The following is a 19,076-nucleotide window of genomic DNA, read 5'->3' as shown; positions in this document are numbered from 1 at the left end:
AAGAATTAATTCTAGACTTTCACATAGCCAGTAATTGATGATGTACTATATGTACATCACTCACCTGAGAGACGGGGCAAACTAAAACAAAGACATAGAAGACAACCGTTACTGTTTCTGTCACTTCTTAATCACCATCCTATCCACGCATCTTATTTTGTTGTGCTATCGTGTTCTGTGTTATTACAGTCTTCCTCCATCTCAGACATGTTTTTTCCCCTTGCAGTGCTGTGTTTGAAGAAGTTGACCTGAGGTACGAATCCAGCCTGGAAGACCATGCTCTCCCTCCTGCTGCCCGCAATGTTGGCCATCCAAGCTATGGGTGGGTGTCGCCCCTGCACTGTTATTGCATCTGAGTTACATCCTGCAGGGCCTGTTAGTCTTCCTCTTTCATAGGCTTCACTGGCCGAAACAATAGTTCAAATGAGGCTGCTTATAAAAATAATGTGCCAATAGCTGGCCAGTATGTGAACCTTTTGGAATTTCACGGTTTTCTGCATTAATTTGTCATAAAATGTGATCTGATCTTCATCTAAATCAAGAATATTGACAAATATAATGTGCCTAGAATAACACAAAATAAATTTTGATCTTTCATGTCTTTATTGAACACAACTCATTCAACATTCAAAATGGCAGTGGAAAAACTAAGTGAACCCCTGGAATTAATAATTGGTTGACCCTTTCTCTGTCATATTCTTTGGACATCTCCTGTGTATGGCTCTCTTCAAGTCATTCCATAGCATCTCTGTTGGGTTGAGGTCTGGGCTCAGACTTGGACGCTCCAAAAGGTGGATTTTGTTTTTCTGATGCCATTTTGTTGTGGACTTGCTCTGGTGTTTTGGGTCATTGTCCTGTTGCATCACCCAACTTCTACAGAGTTTCAGCTGATGTACAGATATTCTCACATTATCCTGAAGATTTTTTTGATACACTTGGGAATTCATTTTCCCCTCAATGATTACAAGCTGGTCAGGCCCTGATGCAGCAAAGCAGGCTCAAATCATGTTTCCTCCACCATACCTTACGGTTGGGATTATGTTTTCATGATGATAATCAGTGGCATTTTTATACCTGATGTAGTGCAGCATGTTCTTTCCAAATAGTTCAGTCTGAGTTTCATCAGTCCAATTGATGAGTTTTTTTTTTTTTTTGCTCTGGGGGTCATTTTGACTGGGTGCCCACTTCTTGGTAGAGTAGCCACAGTCCCAAAGTGTCTCCACTGGTTGATCGTTTGCCTAACTGTAAACCAGTGAATTTCTAAAGTCTTTGAAATCACTTAATAACCCTTTCCAGCTTTATGTAAATCAACAATTCTTGATCGTAGATCTTCTGGAAGCTCTTTTTGGAGAGGCATGGCTCACATAATAAAAGAATAAGCATATTCTTCTTGTGTGGAGTAAACTCAAAAGGTTTGAGTGGTTTATATCAGTCAAAGTAGCTCTAGTCCACACCTCCAAACTCATTTTCTTAACAAGACTCCAGGTATGCTAACACCTGACTCCAATTAGCTTTTTGAGATCATTAAATCAAGGGTTCACATACTTTTTCCACTAACACTATAAGGTTTTTATGGTTGTTCTCAAAGACATGAAAGATCAGAATTTTTTTGTGTTATATTAGACACATTATATTCATCAGTACTCTTGACTTAGGTGAAGATCAGAACAAATTTTATGACAAATTAATGCAGAAAACCGTGAAATTCCAAAAGGTTCACATACTTTTTGTAGATGAGATGACAAAGAACTTATTTATACTGAGGAAGTTAGTTTTTTCTTTTTTTAACAATAATTTGTTTAAGTTTCATTTTTACTCTCATATGGGAGTGTGTTTTTACTTTCCATATAATTCAGTGTGTAAACCCAAACAGCCTTGACCTTTTCCAGACAGGTGAGGAGCAGAGAGCTCATGGCTGCTCTCAGGCCCACAACGGAAAGTGCTAGAAGTGCAGTTTTTCTGCTGTGACTCAGGGATTGTGGTGAAGACGTCATCCTCTAATATTTTTAACATGGTGAAGCAGTGTGGTGCTTGATGTTGCAATTGTGGAGTCCTAACTCCCATACTCATATAGTTTCACTTCAGTAGCAATGGCACTCGAAGAAAAATGTCATCATATCAAAGAAACGGATAGCTTAATAACATCTTATGAGGCGATAAATAAAAGCCGGGAATTGAGCAAGTAAAGAGAGGGCTCAACAGTGCATATATTTTAGTACCACCTTTTACCCAGTCAGTTTAGGGCTGACTTATAATGTGAAAATCTCATAGTGGGTGATATTCCTTTTATATTAATGTATAGCCTGAAGATGTAGAAGGAAGGCATTTCTTATAGGTTTCTTCAGGGTGCCCGAAACAAAACGGTAAAACATACTTTGGCAAACCCACAAACTTCCCAAAGAACTTTTATTGTCCAAAACACCATCTTTTAAAAAGAGCTATTTTTTGCATTTTCTCCTCTCTGGTTGAACTCACACAACCTCCTATCGGCCATCAGTGGCACATTTCAATCTTGACTCAGTGGCCCTAAGTGTCTTCAGTGGCTCATTAGGGACCTATTCCCTCTCAGCACAAATGGGCCTGCAGCCTGCTCATTACTGGACATGTGGCATCCACTGCTTAACTCACTCCTTTCACCGGGAGGGAAGAGGAAGAGGAGGAGGTGCTGGGGACTGATGGAGCTCTTTAACTTATGGGTAATGGGCTATTGTAGCTCACAATGATTCTGTTTCTGTCTGCTAACTGGAGCACTAAGTGAATTAGTTGGAGTCTGGTTTGATCCTATGGTCTGCACGTGCAGTACTGCATGAAGGTACAAAACGCTGCATGCTGCCTGAAATTCAACCCGAAGCATGGTAGTAGCTGTATGAAACAGAGTTTCGAGTGCAATACATATAGGTCAGTCACACTTCATTTTTATTTGTGTAAATAATATATTTTAATTTTATTAACCACTATAAGACAGCAGTAATTATCTGGGTAACTAGTTAAAGGTCAGCATTAGTGTCTTTGATTTATAAACAGCCGTTTGCTTTCTATTGCCCACATAAACAGTCTTGTGTAATTATATGAGAAGCTACATATGTATGTGTGTGTTTATGTCTGAGTTGATACCGTATGATCCAGGGTCTCCAGGTGATCTGCCTGGCAGTCGAGTCATTGCTCCATAACTACAGCGAGTGCTCATATCGGTTGATACGATTATACTTTGCGGGCTCTGTCAGCCCACTTTGTATTGTCAGAGCACCATTTGTGGAAGAAAAACACAGGGACGGCACATGACAACGCTGTCATCCCGCAGTAATGTCATCTCTGCTGCATCCTGACTCAGGAGTCATATGATGGATCATTTTCTGTGAAACTGTTCCCTGATGTTACTCCTCTAGCAATGCTAATGTAAGAGCTGTTGTGTTTCTGCTTAAATACACCGTGGAGGTGGCTGCCTCCTGTGGCTTTGATTCTTGACCTTTATAACAGCTTCATTGTAATCACACTCATTATAACCTACTGTGGTTATAAATGTCAGGAAAATTCATAAATTGCCAATGTGTATGTACAGTAATGGCTGACTCCAACACCGTACACAGCAGTGTCAGCCAGTGGCAGAGCTAACAGGAGGCTGTCTACCTAATTGCCTGTTGTTGTCATTCTCTCTGTTCAGTTAGCACAACCATTAGGGTGCCAACCGGGACTCGCTGCGCATAGCTCTTAACACCCAAACAATGAAACAGAATCATATTCATGCAAACGAAGGAATAGAAAGCCCTATTTCACTCTCAATGCTGGGAGTTGTACGGTAATTCAAGTTAATTAGCATAATTGGATAGATTGCATCTTGCGTAGTGGTTGGAAGGCGCACATTGTGGCAGGGCCCTGGAGCATGAAAATAGCCTGTTCATGCCTACATCTCTGGTGTGTATTATAAAGGTCTGCTAACTATGAATGCCCTCTTACTGTCCTCCTTTTCTCTTCACAGCAATTGATTCTGCAGAGAGGGGACACTTTAGACTGTGCAGAAATTCAATTTAGGGTTATTACCCCGTATCAGTGATGTTCTTGCTAATTTGATTGCGTCCAGTGAAGTATCCTTTTAAAAACAATCGAGGACAGGCTCAACAAAGATTGGTTTCGCTGCAGTGCATACATAATGAGCAGTCTCAGTTGGCTCGCCTCTGTCTCACAATTTCCCAGCTCCTTTTTTCTCACAGAGTGCTCACTGAAACAGAGTGCATTAACCAACAAGCACCTCATGATTATTTCAACAAGTCCTAAAACCTTTGCCTTTTGGGATCTTTAAAAAAATTGATACGGGTAATATGCCAAGATTGCAGTCCTGGAGGGGACGAGAGGGGCACCGAGCCATATGTGGGTCCGCTGTGAGTCTAGTGGGCTGTGATGAATGGGTTGAATGGCTGCTGATCTGTGCTTGGACACCTACTGAATCGCTGAGGAAGCAACCTAGCAGCTGACACAGGGAGACACCTGCCTTCATGGTGTTGCCTCTGACGAGGCGGTGGGGATGACAGGCATGGTGGCCCTGACATAGAGACGACACACAGCTGGTGACAGACTGACCCTTGCTTAACCTTACACCCTCCTGGTGCTTGAATCTATGACTCAGCAAATACAGGAACCTGTGAAAGTAAAAAAAAAATCATGTCTCAAGGCAGCAGTTGTAGAACATCTGCCTTTGGAAAAATCCCTCTTTGCCTGTTCTTCTTATTTATCAACTCTGTTGCTCCTCAGTAATAATAGCCACAGTGTATGAACATCTCAGTGTAGCCTATCACTCAAGCCAGTTCCAACCCCATGTCACTTGCTCGTCCCTTTTTCATCCCCCACCTCCTGCTCATCAGAAGCTCTCTGTCTCAGGCTAGTCAGAGACTTTCCCTTATCTGCCCACAGTTCTTCAGCCAACACTATTATATTATCTGACTACTAGAGCCCATTAACACGTTATTGACAGGAGATGAGGTAGTATATATCTCTGATGGAAGCAAGAGGTAGAGAGCAGAGATGAGCAAAAAAAAAAGAAGAGGGGACAATGGGAAAAGAGCATATTAGTGAGTTCCACCTTGATTTATGACTTGGCTGAAAACAGGTCGGTCCTTGTTTTTCCTATCTACCATCACATGTATCTTTCCCTGAGTGAGGGCACTCACACCCAGAGTTCCTGGAGCTAAAATATAGGAAAGGAAAAGATTATGTTCAGAGCCTAATGCTGAGAGTGTCCCTTTTACAGTGCAGAAGGCCTTAAGTCTCACTTAATCTCATCCATATTGTGCCTCTTACACTGAGAGGACATTTGAAGTCCACCGTTTAGGACACACCCTCTTTTAAGATAGTTTCAGACTAAATCGTGTGCTTACTATGCGCTTACTCTCATCACTCCCTTAGTGTTTGCCAGATTAAATGTTTTTTTTATGCAGCGCTAGGGAGAGCTACATCTGCACCTGACAGCAGGAAATTCAGCTCTAGCTTTCCTCTGAGACTTTTACAGGGATTGGTGATATCATAAGAATAATCAGTGTGAAGGGGCTCACTGATCCTTTAATGTTCAGGTGGTGCAAATGTTCAGAATGAAAAATGTGTTGAGCTGCACTCGCGTTTCTCATCAGAGGGGGGCAGTCTTGTAAAAGCATATTTCTCCTACTTGTCTTCTTGTCTGACTAAAACCTGCCGTCTTTGCAGTCTCTTAGTATTGCACCTGTTTAGTTTGCTCTGTCAATATTGCCCCTGCAATTTGTTTTCCAATGCTGGTGCCTTGATTTAAGAAATCGTATTAACATTTCATCTCATGTCATGTTGCAGCAGGGCTTCAGTCATACTTTTTAAATATGTGTACTGACTGGGTTTAACAAATAGCTCCGCTGGAGTGTGAATGGCTGTGCTCAGTTATGGAACTGTCTTGTGGGGAGGAACGTTGTTGAACCATTCCAAGCTGGAGTGAAGCTGTGTTGCTTATTGAATGTTAAAGTGTGTGTGTGTGTGTGTGTGCATGGTATGATTGATGGGACATATGAGCTGAATCTAAAGTCAGTGAATTGTGAAAATAATTTTTGCAGATAGTTGTATTACTAAGTTTGAAATTACTAACTTGAACAATGGCGTGTGCTTTCCTGCGGTGTGTGTGTGTGTGTGTGTGTGTGTGTGTGTGTGTGTGTGCACGCACACCTGGTATTGCCCACATTGTGTGGGCCAAAACCTGTTTTCACACGCTGTGGGGACTCATCTCCCTTGTGGGGACTGGGTGCTGGCCACCATCATGTAAGTCCCTGAATTTTATGGTGAAGACTTGCTTAAGGATAGAGAGAGGTGACATTTAGATTAACATTAGGGTAGGGGCTAGGGGCAGGCAGGTAGTGGCTATGGTTAAGCTTAGGGTGAGTCTTCAGGAAATGAATGCAAGTCGATGTAAAGTCCCCATGAGGAATAAAAACAAATGGGTGTGTGTAGAAGTGTATTTGTGTGCACAGCACAGGGGCCCTGTGTACCAACGCCATGTACATATGTGTGTTTGTGTATGTGACTGTTGCTGGTCATGCTGATGGGACCCTCTCAGCTCCAGACTGGCACTGTAACAGCGTCTCTATTGTAGTGTCAGCGTAGCTCATGTCCAATTCCTCAGACAGTGTGCTGCTGTGGAGCTGTCAGCAGTTACACAGGTGTGGAATATCAATGTGTGCTCTGGCCTTTGGGTGTCCCTTTCTGCATGAAATTGTGTGTGTGCATGTGTTCTTGTACTTGCTACGTAGTGAGGACCAGAAAAGTTTTTTTTTTTTTTTTCTTGCTACATAGTAAGGAGATTGTTGCTGGTCCTCACTTTCTGAAACAGCTTTTTGAGGATTAAGATTTGTTTTTAGGGTTCAGGTTAGATTTAGATTAGGTATTTAGGTTTAAAGGTTACGGTCGGCTAGAGAATCCATTATGTCAATGAGCATCCTTGCAAAGACAGAAGTACGTGTGTGTGTGTGTGTGTGTGTGTGTGTGTGTGTGTTTTGAAACTGCATGATAACACCAGTAGTAGAAATAGTAAGAGACTTTTACTCCATAATGCAATGAGAGGCAGTAGTGATCCATTGTATTACATTTCTGCTCATCTTGTTATTGCTTCAATACAAAAAGCTTGTATGCAAAGTATATCCTGTCTTCTTGTTAAGTCAACAGATGTCACCAGAAATTTAGAAAATCTGACTGGCATGATTTGTTTTTGGAGTATTTTTCCCAGAAGGGACAAGTTGATAGAAATTTGCAACGATCAACAGCTCACTACTACTGGAGCATGCCGTGGCTCATTCTGGGCTCACGTCTGTGGGGATAATCAAAAGAGTTGTTACAGCCTGTGAGAAACACAGAGCTTTGCTATTTCACACTTTTCTTGCTATTAAATTGGTGTAATTTTGGTATCAAACCCACTCTTCCTGGAGACCTGAAATGTGGCTGTGGAATGTTTGATTAAATTCAGTTAATGGATTCCAATTGTGACCAGTTTCACAGTGGGTAAAAAGCGACAAATGACCATAAAAAGTCTTGCAGCACTATCCACTTCTCTGCTGTCCATCTGTATCCTCAGTATGTTCCAGGCAGTCGTATCTTTGCCAAAGCCCTGCTAAATTTCCATCTCAGTCCCAACAAGCTGTATTCCATGACGGTAAAGAGATAATAGCTGCCCCCTTGCTCATTACATTCAGGTTATTGTTGTGATCTCTGTGTCTGCTGGGATTGGTCAGTTTGATCAACTCTAACTCAGCATGTGTGCTCGCACATGCATATGACAGATGTTTGTTGACTCACTTTTAGGGCTGCAGGATAAAGTGTTTGTGAGAGAATGACAGGAAGAAAGAGAGAGACAGTTTCCACTTAACATTTCACACTTGGCTGTTGTTTTGATAGCCAATTTACAGTATTGTAAAATGTGGCTGCGTCAGAATTATTTTGGTTATTTACTGTGTGGTCTGTAACTTCGGCTTTTAGCTGGGTGCTTGATTCTCCATTGCATTTCATAGCAGATATGAGTCCATGCTTGGTTTGTTTTGTTTCTGCAGACAGAAACATGCATTCATTTTTGCCTTTGTTTGTTTTTGTTCTTTAAACCACAATTATTGCACAGGCATGGTGTCCCTTTTTTCATTCATTTTGTTCCTTTTTGTGCTTTTTTCCTTGAGTCGCTGTGTGCCTGTCAATCACAGAAAAAACATAATTCAGTTTAAAATATATATTTTTTAGAAGTGTAGTCTATAGACATACATGACAATATATGGCATGAAAAAAAGAGTAATGCTACTGTTTAAGTGTGTGTGTTTATTTATTTATTTTTTTAATGATGCACTTATTTATCCTCTATTTAAACCTATTCAATCAAAAACTGCGATCCGGCAGAATGCCTGCTGTTCATATAGTAATAGAATATCTGAAGTGCACCATTGCTGCTTAAGTGATATGTTTGTATTAGTTTCCATTTTTACAAAGAGAAAAAGGATGAGCATATTTTTTCATCTTTAGCGCCTCTTCCTACCCAAGGGAACCAATGGTTGTGGCGATCACCAGAAACATGCCTGCCAATAATCTTGTCTGACATTGCATTTGAATTTGTCTAAATGTGAACAAACACTGGTAGGATTCATTTAATTAACACATCCAAATCAGTTGTGACTAGTTTGACTGGTGAGGCTTAATATTCCAGTTGTCAGGTCTTGTGCACATACTGTACCTGGAAGTGCATGTGGGTGCTTACCCATGTGCTCACTTGTCTGTATCTTCCAGGATGATGTGACATACCACTAGATTTTATTTACCAACAGCCTGGCGCATCACCCTGCAGGCACCCTCCATATAAAAGCTGTGATCGCTCTGTTCGCTGTCTGCTTGCACCCCTCGCTGTCTCTGTCTCACACTCAGCCTCTGTGCTCACCTTATGTGACTAGCTAGCATCATTTCTATTCATTATTTGAAAAAGACTGGGTAGAAACAAATCCAGCAGGGCTAAGGCCATGCACACCTAAGGAAAGCAAGATGGAAGTTAGGTGTTGATAGTGACAAGGTTGGTAGGTAGTGGTAGCAGTTTGATGATCACCCGCACCCTTTTCGAGGCAGCCCTGTGCCTCGCTGCTAAGCGGGGGCTCTTTGCCAGTGCTCACAAAGTCTGTAATGAGTTTATTTCACGTCCGCTGTGAAAGTGCCCATCTCTGTCTCACAGGCACTCAAACAGAGCTGAGGCCCATAAACACAAAGTGCCGTGTGTAAATCCCCGTAGCCTGATGTCTCCCAGCCTGCCCTATATTAGCTTCTGAGCATCACTGTGTGGATAGGGAGAAGGAAAAGAGGAGATCCCCACTAACCCCATGAGAGGACACCATGGCCCAGCCCAAAAAACACTTGTATTATAACTTCTAACTCCTCCTTACTTACTTACTCTGGTCTCTTTGGAGAATGCGTGTTTTTTCATGTCGAGAGCAGACCTGAGCAGAGATGATCAAACACTCAGCTACTGTACAGCACATGCTGTTTGTTGTAACAAGCAGCAGATCAAAAACAGCCAAGTGATTTGCTTTGGCTCGCTACAGCGCACCTCTGACGAAGAGGACATCAGATGCGTGCTTGCCATGACGTCAGCCGGCCTAGCTCGCCCTCCTCTGCTGTCCAGTCACCTTCTCTCGATGTCGATGCAGTGCAAAACACTGCGCTTGTATTCTCTATACAAACACGGGTCAGTGTCTCTACACAAGGACTGTGTAGAATGGTGTCTTCCCAGGGCACTGGACTGAGTAGTAGGTCACCGATTATAGAAGCAGAGTGAAAGAGGAGTGAGGTGGAGATATCGAACGAGAAAGGGGAGTTTCTATCTCTCTGTGTTGAGTCCATGTTGAGGGATTAGTGTGTGAGGCTCCACCACAGCCTCCTCTGTGGCTTGTTTCCAGATATTATCTTTAAGTGTAAGCCTGACGCCAACCTGTCTTTCTCTCTTCTGTTTCCCTCTTACACTTCCGCTTTCCTGTATGAACTCATTGGTGTGAGTCATCCCAGGCTGCTTGGGGAGTGATTTAATTGCTTTCTTTCCTCCTCCTTCAACATGCACGTCTCAGAGGGGCCTGTCACTGACCCTTCCACTCTTACAAAAACACCAGCGACCTATTCATTACCACAAAGGTTTGTTCGTCTCTAAAGACAGTCAAAATACAGACTCCAGACATTTTCCTGGTTATCCCTATTGATGGTGACATAATGCTGCCTGCTCTTGCCGTTCTGTGGCCCTGCTCGGTGAATGTGGGCACAATATGGGGTGAAAGAAAACCCCCACAGCAGCAGAAGAGTGCTTGTAATCACAGTAAAGGAAAATACCCTCTGCCATTTTCACTGTGGGGGTCAGAGAATTGTTTTGTGACTGGCTTTTGGAGTAGAGATGTTGATTTGCTCCAGGTCAGAATAGGATTTTCTTTCAAAATAAACTATAACCAACCTCTGAACCTGTGACACATTAATAGCGATTATGATGGCAAAACAGCCAGTTTTGTTTACAGTTTTCATGATGTTTCCTGATTCTATTGCTGTTTGATGTAACACCTGGAGGAATTAAACGTTGTATCTCTTTTTTTTTTATTCATTACTTTGTATCACAAGGATTTTAAAAAACGTATCACAGCTCAGTGCACTGGCTGTAATCTGTGCATTTTTAGCTCTGCAGTAGGTGGCACTGTTCCTGCAGAGGAGCAGGTCAGTCGGGGGGTGATGTGGAGAGTTTGCCTCCATGGGCTGAATGTGACTGAAAACAGGTCTGCCTTGACTTGGCAATGCCGGTCCATACATGAGCCCTCTCAGATGAAAGACTTGTTTGTTGTTAATTGCACCTCAGCAGCAGTCAAATCGCCTTCATAGCAAAGTGATTCAGCGTTGGCTGTGTGATAGACAGAACTCAAAAACAGGTGAGGAGGCTAAAAGGCCACTGTGATTTGAACAATTAGAAGTTCTGAGCATAGAGCGTACTGCTGCAGGGACAGACTGGCTTTTTCTCCCCTGCGATGCTGAGAAGTGTCTCAGAGCTGTATAAGAGCAGACAGGAATCAATGGAGAATGCTGACTCTTGAGAATACTATGGATGTACTCTGGACTGCCTGAGATGGTATATGGAGTATATGGATGCCATATACTCTTTGCTGTTGGGCTAGTCTAGACAAACAATACACACACACACACACTTGGGCAGATACTCTGAGAAATCAACAATCTTTGATTAGAGGCGTTTGGTAGGAAGCAAAGTCATTTTCATTTTCACAAAAACACACAAAAGAGTTTTGCTGCAGTTATTCCCCTCTACCAGATTTTTTTATTGAACTAGCTATTTGACTAAAGTCATACAGATGTTGCTTTCATCACTGAGTTTCAGTGCACTGAGCCATTGCCAGGAGGCAAAGCCTACAGGAACACAAAGAAAGCCCTAATGCTTTCTTCCAGATCCCTTCTCCTCTTCCCTGTGTCACACGCTCCCTGCTACCATTGCTGCACAAACAAAGTCGATGGTTCTGAAGCATATATTTCAAAATGCTGCATTGATTCATTTTCAAAGACATTCAAATTTGAGTGGGTGTCAGTCTGTCACAGCACACAGAAGTAATGCTGTGATTCAGTGGATACAGTATGTTTATGCGAGACCTGGGCCAGATAGCATTTACTAATACTGTTATCTATTTTAGTCTACCTGACTAAAATAGATAACACAGTGAAGGCTTCTGGGTTTAGTTGATTGCAAAAAAGTTAAAAAAATATATATTTTTAAACATTTTTAAAAGAAGTTGTGGTTGACATTTTACCTCACTTCCTCTAACATTTAGCAAACAGCCTTCTAAATGAATAATTCAGTTCAGTTTTTCATCTGGTGACATCACTCATATATGTCCCTCCTCCTTTCTTGTAGCTGTAATGGAAGTGCAAGTCCCAGAGCAGCCAGTGGTGGCGCTACATGGCAGCAATGCCATGCTCAACTGCTCCTTCAGCCACACCGGACCCTTCAACCTGTCTGGTATGAGCATCTTCTGGCTGCTGACAGACACCAAACGCAGCGTGCACGCGTACCGGGACGGACGTGACCAACTGGTGGACCAGGCCGACAGCTTCGCCAATCGTACAAGCCTGTTCCCTACCCAGCTGGCCCTGGGCAACGCTTCGCTCCTGCTGAGCAAAGTGGTGGTGGCTGATGAAGGCAGCTACACCTGCTTTGTCAGGGTGCATGAGCATGGTAGTGCGGCTTTGCTGCTGCAGGTGGCTGGTGAGTCGAGCTGTGATGTCCATGACACAAGTCGAAACAAACTGAACATGCACATGGACTGTTGCAACCAGGAAATGAATAGGCGTGCAGAAAATGAATACACACTTACACAAAAAACTGCATTGGTTTAACTGCTTTATCACTGTCGACAGTGACAATACCTCAAATCCCACCTGACATGTTCGAGCCAGAATATGAAAGTGGACAGCAGGACAAACTGCAACAGCATTAGTTAATTAGAATTTGTCCTCCACTGAGAAACCCCATATTTTAACTGGCATAATGCAGACATAGTAACTACTCCAGCCTTACAACCTTACGGCCACATAACATTCCCACCAAGTAACCTTGAACCGACAGTAACATCATGGAGTGTAAGAATCCTCTGGCCAACGTGCGGCATACACATGACATGGCATTATCTGTTGTCTGACAGTAGAGCCTGATAAATGTTAACAATGTGTAGGCCATAACCTATGTAAGTCTTCAAAATAGTTCAACAAAATCCCTTAATTACGTTTCGAGTTATGCCATGAACAAGCCAATAAAAATGCAAACAAATGCTTGTAAAAACATAAATAGTGTTTAAAGGTTTATTATTCTGTTCTGCTGATCAGATAGACAATGAATAAATGCTCTTTCATTGGCTAGTATTAAAATTGACTGCATTTAAAGAGATTTGACCTCGCTAGTTATACACACATACATTCATTCCTTCATTCATTTTCTACCGCTTAATCCCTGAACGGAGTCATGGTGGGAGTGGCCGGAGCCAACCCCAGCTGGCAATCGGGTGAAGGCGGGGTACACCCTGGACAGGTCGCCAATCCATGCAAGTACACACATACACTAGTATGAAATTAGACTTGTATGTTTAACAATATCACTTACTAGAGATTTAGAATCATGTTTTCTCACAGCATGTAAAGAGGTGATGAACAGTCTCCTCCAGGCTGCTGAGCAGTGTTTTTGGTCAATATGTACTGATTGTGGTCTCTGTCATGGTCAATACCTGATTATTAGCTGTTGTTATGGTCAATCAGCCATCACTAACATCTTCTCTGCTGTGTGACTACACCGCCCACCCTCCTTCCTTCTCACATTTTCATATCTGTTGTGAGATTTTCCCAGTATTCTCTGAGGGTGTATGTGCATTAGGCAGTCTTAATGAATAATATTTTTTTTTTCTCCTGGCTGGGGAGAGTGAAAACGGTGTGTCCAACAGTGACAAATCGGTCTCATTTTATGCATTAGATAGATGTTCTATTTTTAGCCAGCATTTGTACTTAACTTTGCAGACTTCCTTCATGCCGTGCTGGAAGAAAATGACGTGACCGTAGTTCTTGATGGAAATCTGCCTGTAAGTCAAATGGACAGCTGGAGTAGTTACTGTGTACCATGTGTTAAGAGTCCACTTTCAAAATGATTGTATCTCGCCTTCAGCTCTGCACCATTGTTTTCTGTGCACTGATTGGTTCTGGGAATACAGCAGCCACCTCTGTACTCGTGTTTTAGCACAAGGTGCTGGAAAAGTGTTATTTGAGCCGAGGCTGACGATTCACCCCTCACCTCCACCCCTCAGTGCTCTTTTATCTGCTATAGGCTGAGTCCTCCCAAATCTCTGATCCTACCACTTTTCTTCCCGTCCTGCCCACCTCCACCCCCTGGCTGGGAAGTGGCATCAGGATGTGCCACAGATGCTGTCTGTATCTGTGGGATCTTCACCACAGTGTTATGCTAAGCTCCCTAAATATAATTAAGAATTTAATGGGAATCATGTCAAACAGTTCCCTGGGTGACTCTCACTGCAGAGAATGTAACTAAATTCAGTTTGTGTCTGCTGCTCTCCTGTTCTCTCCCTTCCCTCACACACCCCTACCTCTTTTTCTCCTCCCTCCCCTCCTGAATCTTCATCCATCCCCTCCTCCTCCTTCTGTGTATACCTACTGTTTTTCTCAGCCCCTTACTCCAAACCTGTGGTGACTTTGGAGCCTGAATCCAACCTCCGACCAGGTGATGAGGTGGCCCTGACTTGTATGGCCTACGATGGCTATCCCGAGGCCAGTGTGATGTGGCAGGATGGGAACGGGCGCAATCTTACGGACAATATCACCACTTCCCTGGTGGCCAATGAGGAAGGGCTGTTCACCATGACCAGCGTGCTGACAGCTGTGCTAGAGCCCAATAGCACCTACAGCTGCCGACTGATCAACCCACTCCTTGGCGAGGAGGGCTATGCCTTTGTCACAGTCATAGGTGGGTGTGGCTCTTCATCTCTATAAATAGCTTCTAGATCATTCAGTCAATGCTGTCACCTCCACTGTGATATAAAGTAAACATACTGATAGTCACTGGCTTCCTGCAGTGTTTGAATGTTAGTAGCTCAGACTAATCTTCTTTGTAGTCATGCACAGACAGTTTCTCATTAAAGTTTTGTATGCTTTTGTGAATAAGTCTGTCAGTTGAATTTTATGCTGGAGTGACAACTTTTTTTTTGTCTTTCTAAGTCCCGCTATTTCCAGCGAAGAGTACCAGCTCGACCCAAAGAAATGAACGAGAAATAATGAAATGTCCGATAAGCATAACCCCTCAGTTCTTGTGCATCATTAAATTAGATCAGCTTGAGATTATTTCCCTGAAGATAGACAAATAGCTATTCATTGCATATTTCACAAGGCTGTGTCATGTAATAAAAGACTGTGCATGCTGGAATGATAGGTTTATTTCTACTGGAAATACTTGCTATCCAGAAGTAGGCTGATATGTTTGCCTTTCTCTGAATATTTGATGTTATCTTGAGCTAGGTGTGTTTCGTTCTCTCTGTGATAGCTCTAATGATCTCCTCAACCCACCCATCACCATCACCCACTGGCCGTGTCCCCCTGGTCCTAGTGGTGTACTATATGTGTTAAGTGCAAGGAGAGCGCCGTGTAAGGTGGGCCGAGGCAGGGTCTCTAATGGGAGCAGCGCTGTGTGAAATGGCTCATAAATAAGTAGAGGTGGCAAGAGTCTGCTCTCTGGGCTGGAGCTGGTCCTGGAGCTTAGGCTGTTGAGGCGGAGGTCGAGGCAGAGGTCAGAGAGTGCTGCTCCACTGGGCTGGGAAATGACTGTGCTGTCTGGAAACAGGATGGCCGATTGGCAGGGCAGGCGTACTTGGCGGCTGAGGGAGGATGGCCTTTCTAATGGTTTGGTTGGCCTCTTTCAAAACAGCACAGATACCCAGGCATAGGGACTAAACAAAATGTATTAAACACATGGTGAGAATGAAATACTGCCTTTGCTGGATTGATGCACTATCTCAGGTTTGGTTGAAAGTGGCGCATATAATAATTTTATTATCATTTCATGCCAGTGTTTTGTCTCCTTTTATTTATTTATTTCAGTTCTATAAATACATTTTTTATTTTACAAAAACAAAAAGATTGAGTCATCTGGATTAGTAATTTAGAGGGAGGTAATGTTAAACAGTGGCTTTTCCAATTTCCATAGAATTTAAAACCACACATTTTAAGCCAGACAAACTCTACAGGTTGGTTCTTTGATGTTCATTTGGAAAATTTGACAGTTCATCTTAAATTATCCTACTATTAGATGACTTCACAGTGCAAGGCTTGGAGGATTGGCCTTCAAGGATGTGACAAACAGTTACTTGTCAGCTACAGTTGGTCACCTGTTGTGTTGTGTGAACAGGTACAGCTCACCTGGTAAGAGCTAGTGTGGTAATTGGGATTGGAAAGGACCAAAGTAATTACATGATGTGTACTGGGCTGCATATTGCAACATTTTTGTAGTGTAACTTTTTATTTGGATGAGAAACCTCTTCCATAGCCTTATCAGTCCCTGTTTATGTACTACCTAACAGTCCATGATTAGAGCTGAGTGCATCTGGACTTTCACCTGGACAGGATTCTGTCATCAGGGACTTAGAACGTGGCAGGTGAAGCAGACTATCTGAATGGTTTTGAGAATTGCCTCTGCGCCCTGGGTTCGAATCAGGGTTGCGTCAGGAAGGGCATCCGGCGTAAAACACCTGCCAAATGTCAACATGCGAGTCGTCAGTGTGACGATTCGCTGTGGCGACCCCTAAACGGGAAAAGCCGAAAGTGACTTTCTTTCTTACAGTAGACAGAAAGACCTGTCATCGCCTGCTAGCTGTGAATGTTCTTTCTTTTTGTTCCATTTGAGCTAACAGTTTGTCATTCATTTCGCCTGTAGGTGGCAATCGCATAAAATTAGGTTTCAGAAGCCCAGATACATAACCACTGAAATCATTAAATACATTATCTGAGCTGTGTGTTATAGGCTTTGATTTCCAATCTCAACAAAAGAGGAATCTGTCTGAATGGCTATGACCAAGAACAAAACGGACTGAAAAAAGATGTCTGGCTAAAGAGCAGTGGCGCTTTTGAAGTATGATGACATCAGCATTAAAAGAGTAACAGCCAAGAAACGCATCCACAAATAAACTGGGGAAAACCCTTAATTAAAACAGTGGTGATCATGATTTTCAGCAACTGGGTATACAGCACATGAATGAGTGTAATTTCTCAGTAGGGGCACCAGCACAGCTTGATGGTGGCCCAGGTTGTTATTAAACACGCAGAAGATTTACAGTATTTTGTGCACTGTGATACAAGGAGACCTGTTTTGAAATTAAAATGTATTTGCATTTGTTTACAACAGCTGGCGTGTGTTTAACAGCTTTGTAATTAATTTTGACCCAGCAGAACTCTTCTGCTGGAGTAGCAGAGTGTGGCATGTGCCAAGCTTGAGCTGATATAGCGTGCACACTTGCTTGACATGTACACTTGAAAACACACCACACACAAGCAGCAGAGAATACGTCTGAGTGAAATCTGCTTCAAATTCTAAATGGACTGTGACTATGGGGAGAGAGACATAGGGCAACAAAGCGTGAACAAGTAGGTGAAAATTTCACACTCGTCACAATCTCTGATTGAAAAATTATTGCAATTGTAATATAACTCTCACCCCAGGTAGAGCAGGAGTTTGACAAGGTTAATTCTGAGAAAATGAACTCTTTACCTACACTGATCAGAGCACTCTGTGGGCTGGCATGATGAGCTATACTCTGAGAGTCTGTGTTAAGTCACCCATGTTAATCTTACCTCTTTTATAGTCGGAACCAATTATCTACTTCACAAGAAAGCTCTCCCGACTGTCAACAACATATGCACACAGTACATTATTATCAGAGACACTTATTACTGTAAACATGTCCTGCAGGGTGCTGGTCAGTTTTAAGCCTAGCTCTGCAGTGGGCAGTGTTTGTGCACTGCTGGTATATTGGTAGATTTAGCAGAGTGCAGCATGGCTTAGTTGCAGGGAAAACCTTTGGAACAGCTGGTATTAACAAACAGTCAAATAATGGAAGGGAGCAGCTTCAGTCCTCAAACTATGGCCTGTCTGCTTGCCTGGCCAACAAGCTTGTGTACCAGCCCCCTCCTCCTCCTCCTCCTCCTCCTCCACCTGTCTTGATGGCTCGCACTCACAGCTTCTTCTAACCTCTTTGTTCTCCTCAAAAAGAATAATGCTTTTGGAGTGTTGGATAATCAAGGGTCTACATCTTGTCATTTTTTTACTGATCTATTGCTGAATGTGGAGCTTCCTATCTACTTGGAGCTGTGTGATTGCAGTGTGTTGTCTCATGGCTTGGTTTCAGGGTCTGTCGCTGCACACACCCTCCAGCACCACCCCCACTCCGGCTGCTTGCTTTCTCAATGAGGATGGTGCCACTTCCCCGGCATCACTTTGCTGGCGGAGCATTTACAGTGAACAGTGCACAAAAGGAGATAGAGTGGGGGAAATGGAGGCGATAGAGAGATGAGACAGGGCGATGGAGAGGGGGAGCTCGGAACACAGAGTTATGAGAGGTGAGAAGTGGATTACAGAAAACAAGATGGAGACAAAAATGTTTGCTGAGCTCGAAGTTGTGGCGCTACGACCTGACGGGTAGGAGATGGGCCCACTGATGGGAGGGAGATCATCCCATGTGGTGTAGTAGCCTGCTGACTTTTACTATCCAGCTGGCATTCTCTGGCTCAGTGGTTAGTACTCCAGTGTCACAGTATGAGGATCCCAGATTTGTTTCCAGTTTCAGTCCTGGTATGCTTTCACCTTGTTTCCAGTATGTGCTTATTTCCTCACACATTCCAAAGAGACAAGTGAATAAATGTTTTCGAAAGTCCCAATTGCCAAAAGTTATGAACCCTGGCTATCTATATATATTTTGGTCCACGAAATGTTAGCTTAGATCAATGACTTGATTTTACCACTCAAGGACAAATTCCGATTTTCTCATGTGTGACCTAAGAGTATTTCATTGATTTACCATTGCACCCTTTTAGCATTGCTGGACTCACTCTGGACAGTATAAAAAGTAACAAAATCAGTGCAGCAGAACTAGAGAAATTGTCTTCTTTAGCCAGTTTATTCTTCTTCCTTGTCAAAATTCAGCCCCTAATGTTAACCACGATGCAACTGAACTACTGACAGTTCTTTCGGACATTTGGGTGTGTTGTGCTAGTGGCAGCTTATGTAGCCTCAAGCAAAGAGATGAGGGCCAAGCTACAGTGGTCTGGTAAGCTCGTTACTTTAAAACTCCACACTCCCAGATTTTTTTTTCCACTTTCAAACTTGTAGTCTTTAGCCCCAGCTGACCCTAATTCAAATGACATCACTTGAGGCAATTTATCAGACTTTGCACAGCTCTTCACACTCTGCAAAGCCTGTAAATGGACTTGCAAGTGTTCAATCAATGGAATTCCCCTTTAAAACAATTCTCACTTCTACGTGT

General features: G+C 42.9%; 1 protein-coding gene across 5 annotated transcripts in view; it reads left to right on the top strand.

The window, feature by feature from the left end:
• cd276 (CD276 molecule) overlaps positions 1 to 19,076 on the top strand; it is a 72,956-nt gene that overhangs the window by 5,587 nt on the left and 48,293 nt on the right. For 3 of the 5 annotated variants that reach the window (XM_020592431.1, XM_020592426.1, XM_020592427.1), the window contains 3 exons: positions 227 to 322; positions 11,909 to 12,259; positions 14,219 to 14,515. In XM_020592431.1, the coding sequence (XP_020448087.1) occupies positions 277 to 322; positions 11,909 to 12,259; positions 14,219 to 14,515 (694 nt within the window). In that variant the 5' untranslated portion in view covers positions 227 to 276. Of the gene's footprint in view, positions 1 to 226; positions 323 to 11,908; positions 12,260 to 14,218; positions 14,516 to 14,766; positions 14,927 to 19,076 lie in introns of those variants that run through there. The other 2 variants (XM_020592429.1, XM_020592428.1) reach the window with 2 other exon arrangements.

This window comes from Monopterus albus, unplaced genomic scaffold (assembly GCF_001952655.1).
Source record: "Monopterus albus unplaced genomic scaffold, M_albus_1.0 scaffold17.1, whole genome shotgun sequence".
In the NCBI taxonomy this organism is placed as follows: Eukaryota; Metazoa; Chordata; class Actinopteri; order Synbranchiformes; family Synbranchidae; genus Monopterus; species Monopterus albus.
The sequence above is the reverse complement of the archived record's forward strand: the minus strand, read 5'-3'. Positions and strand labels throughout refer to the sequence as shown.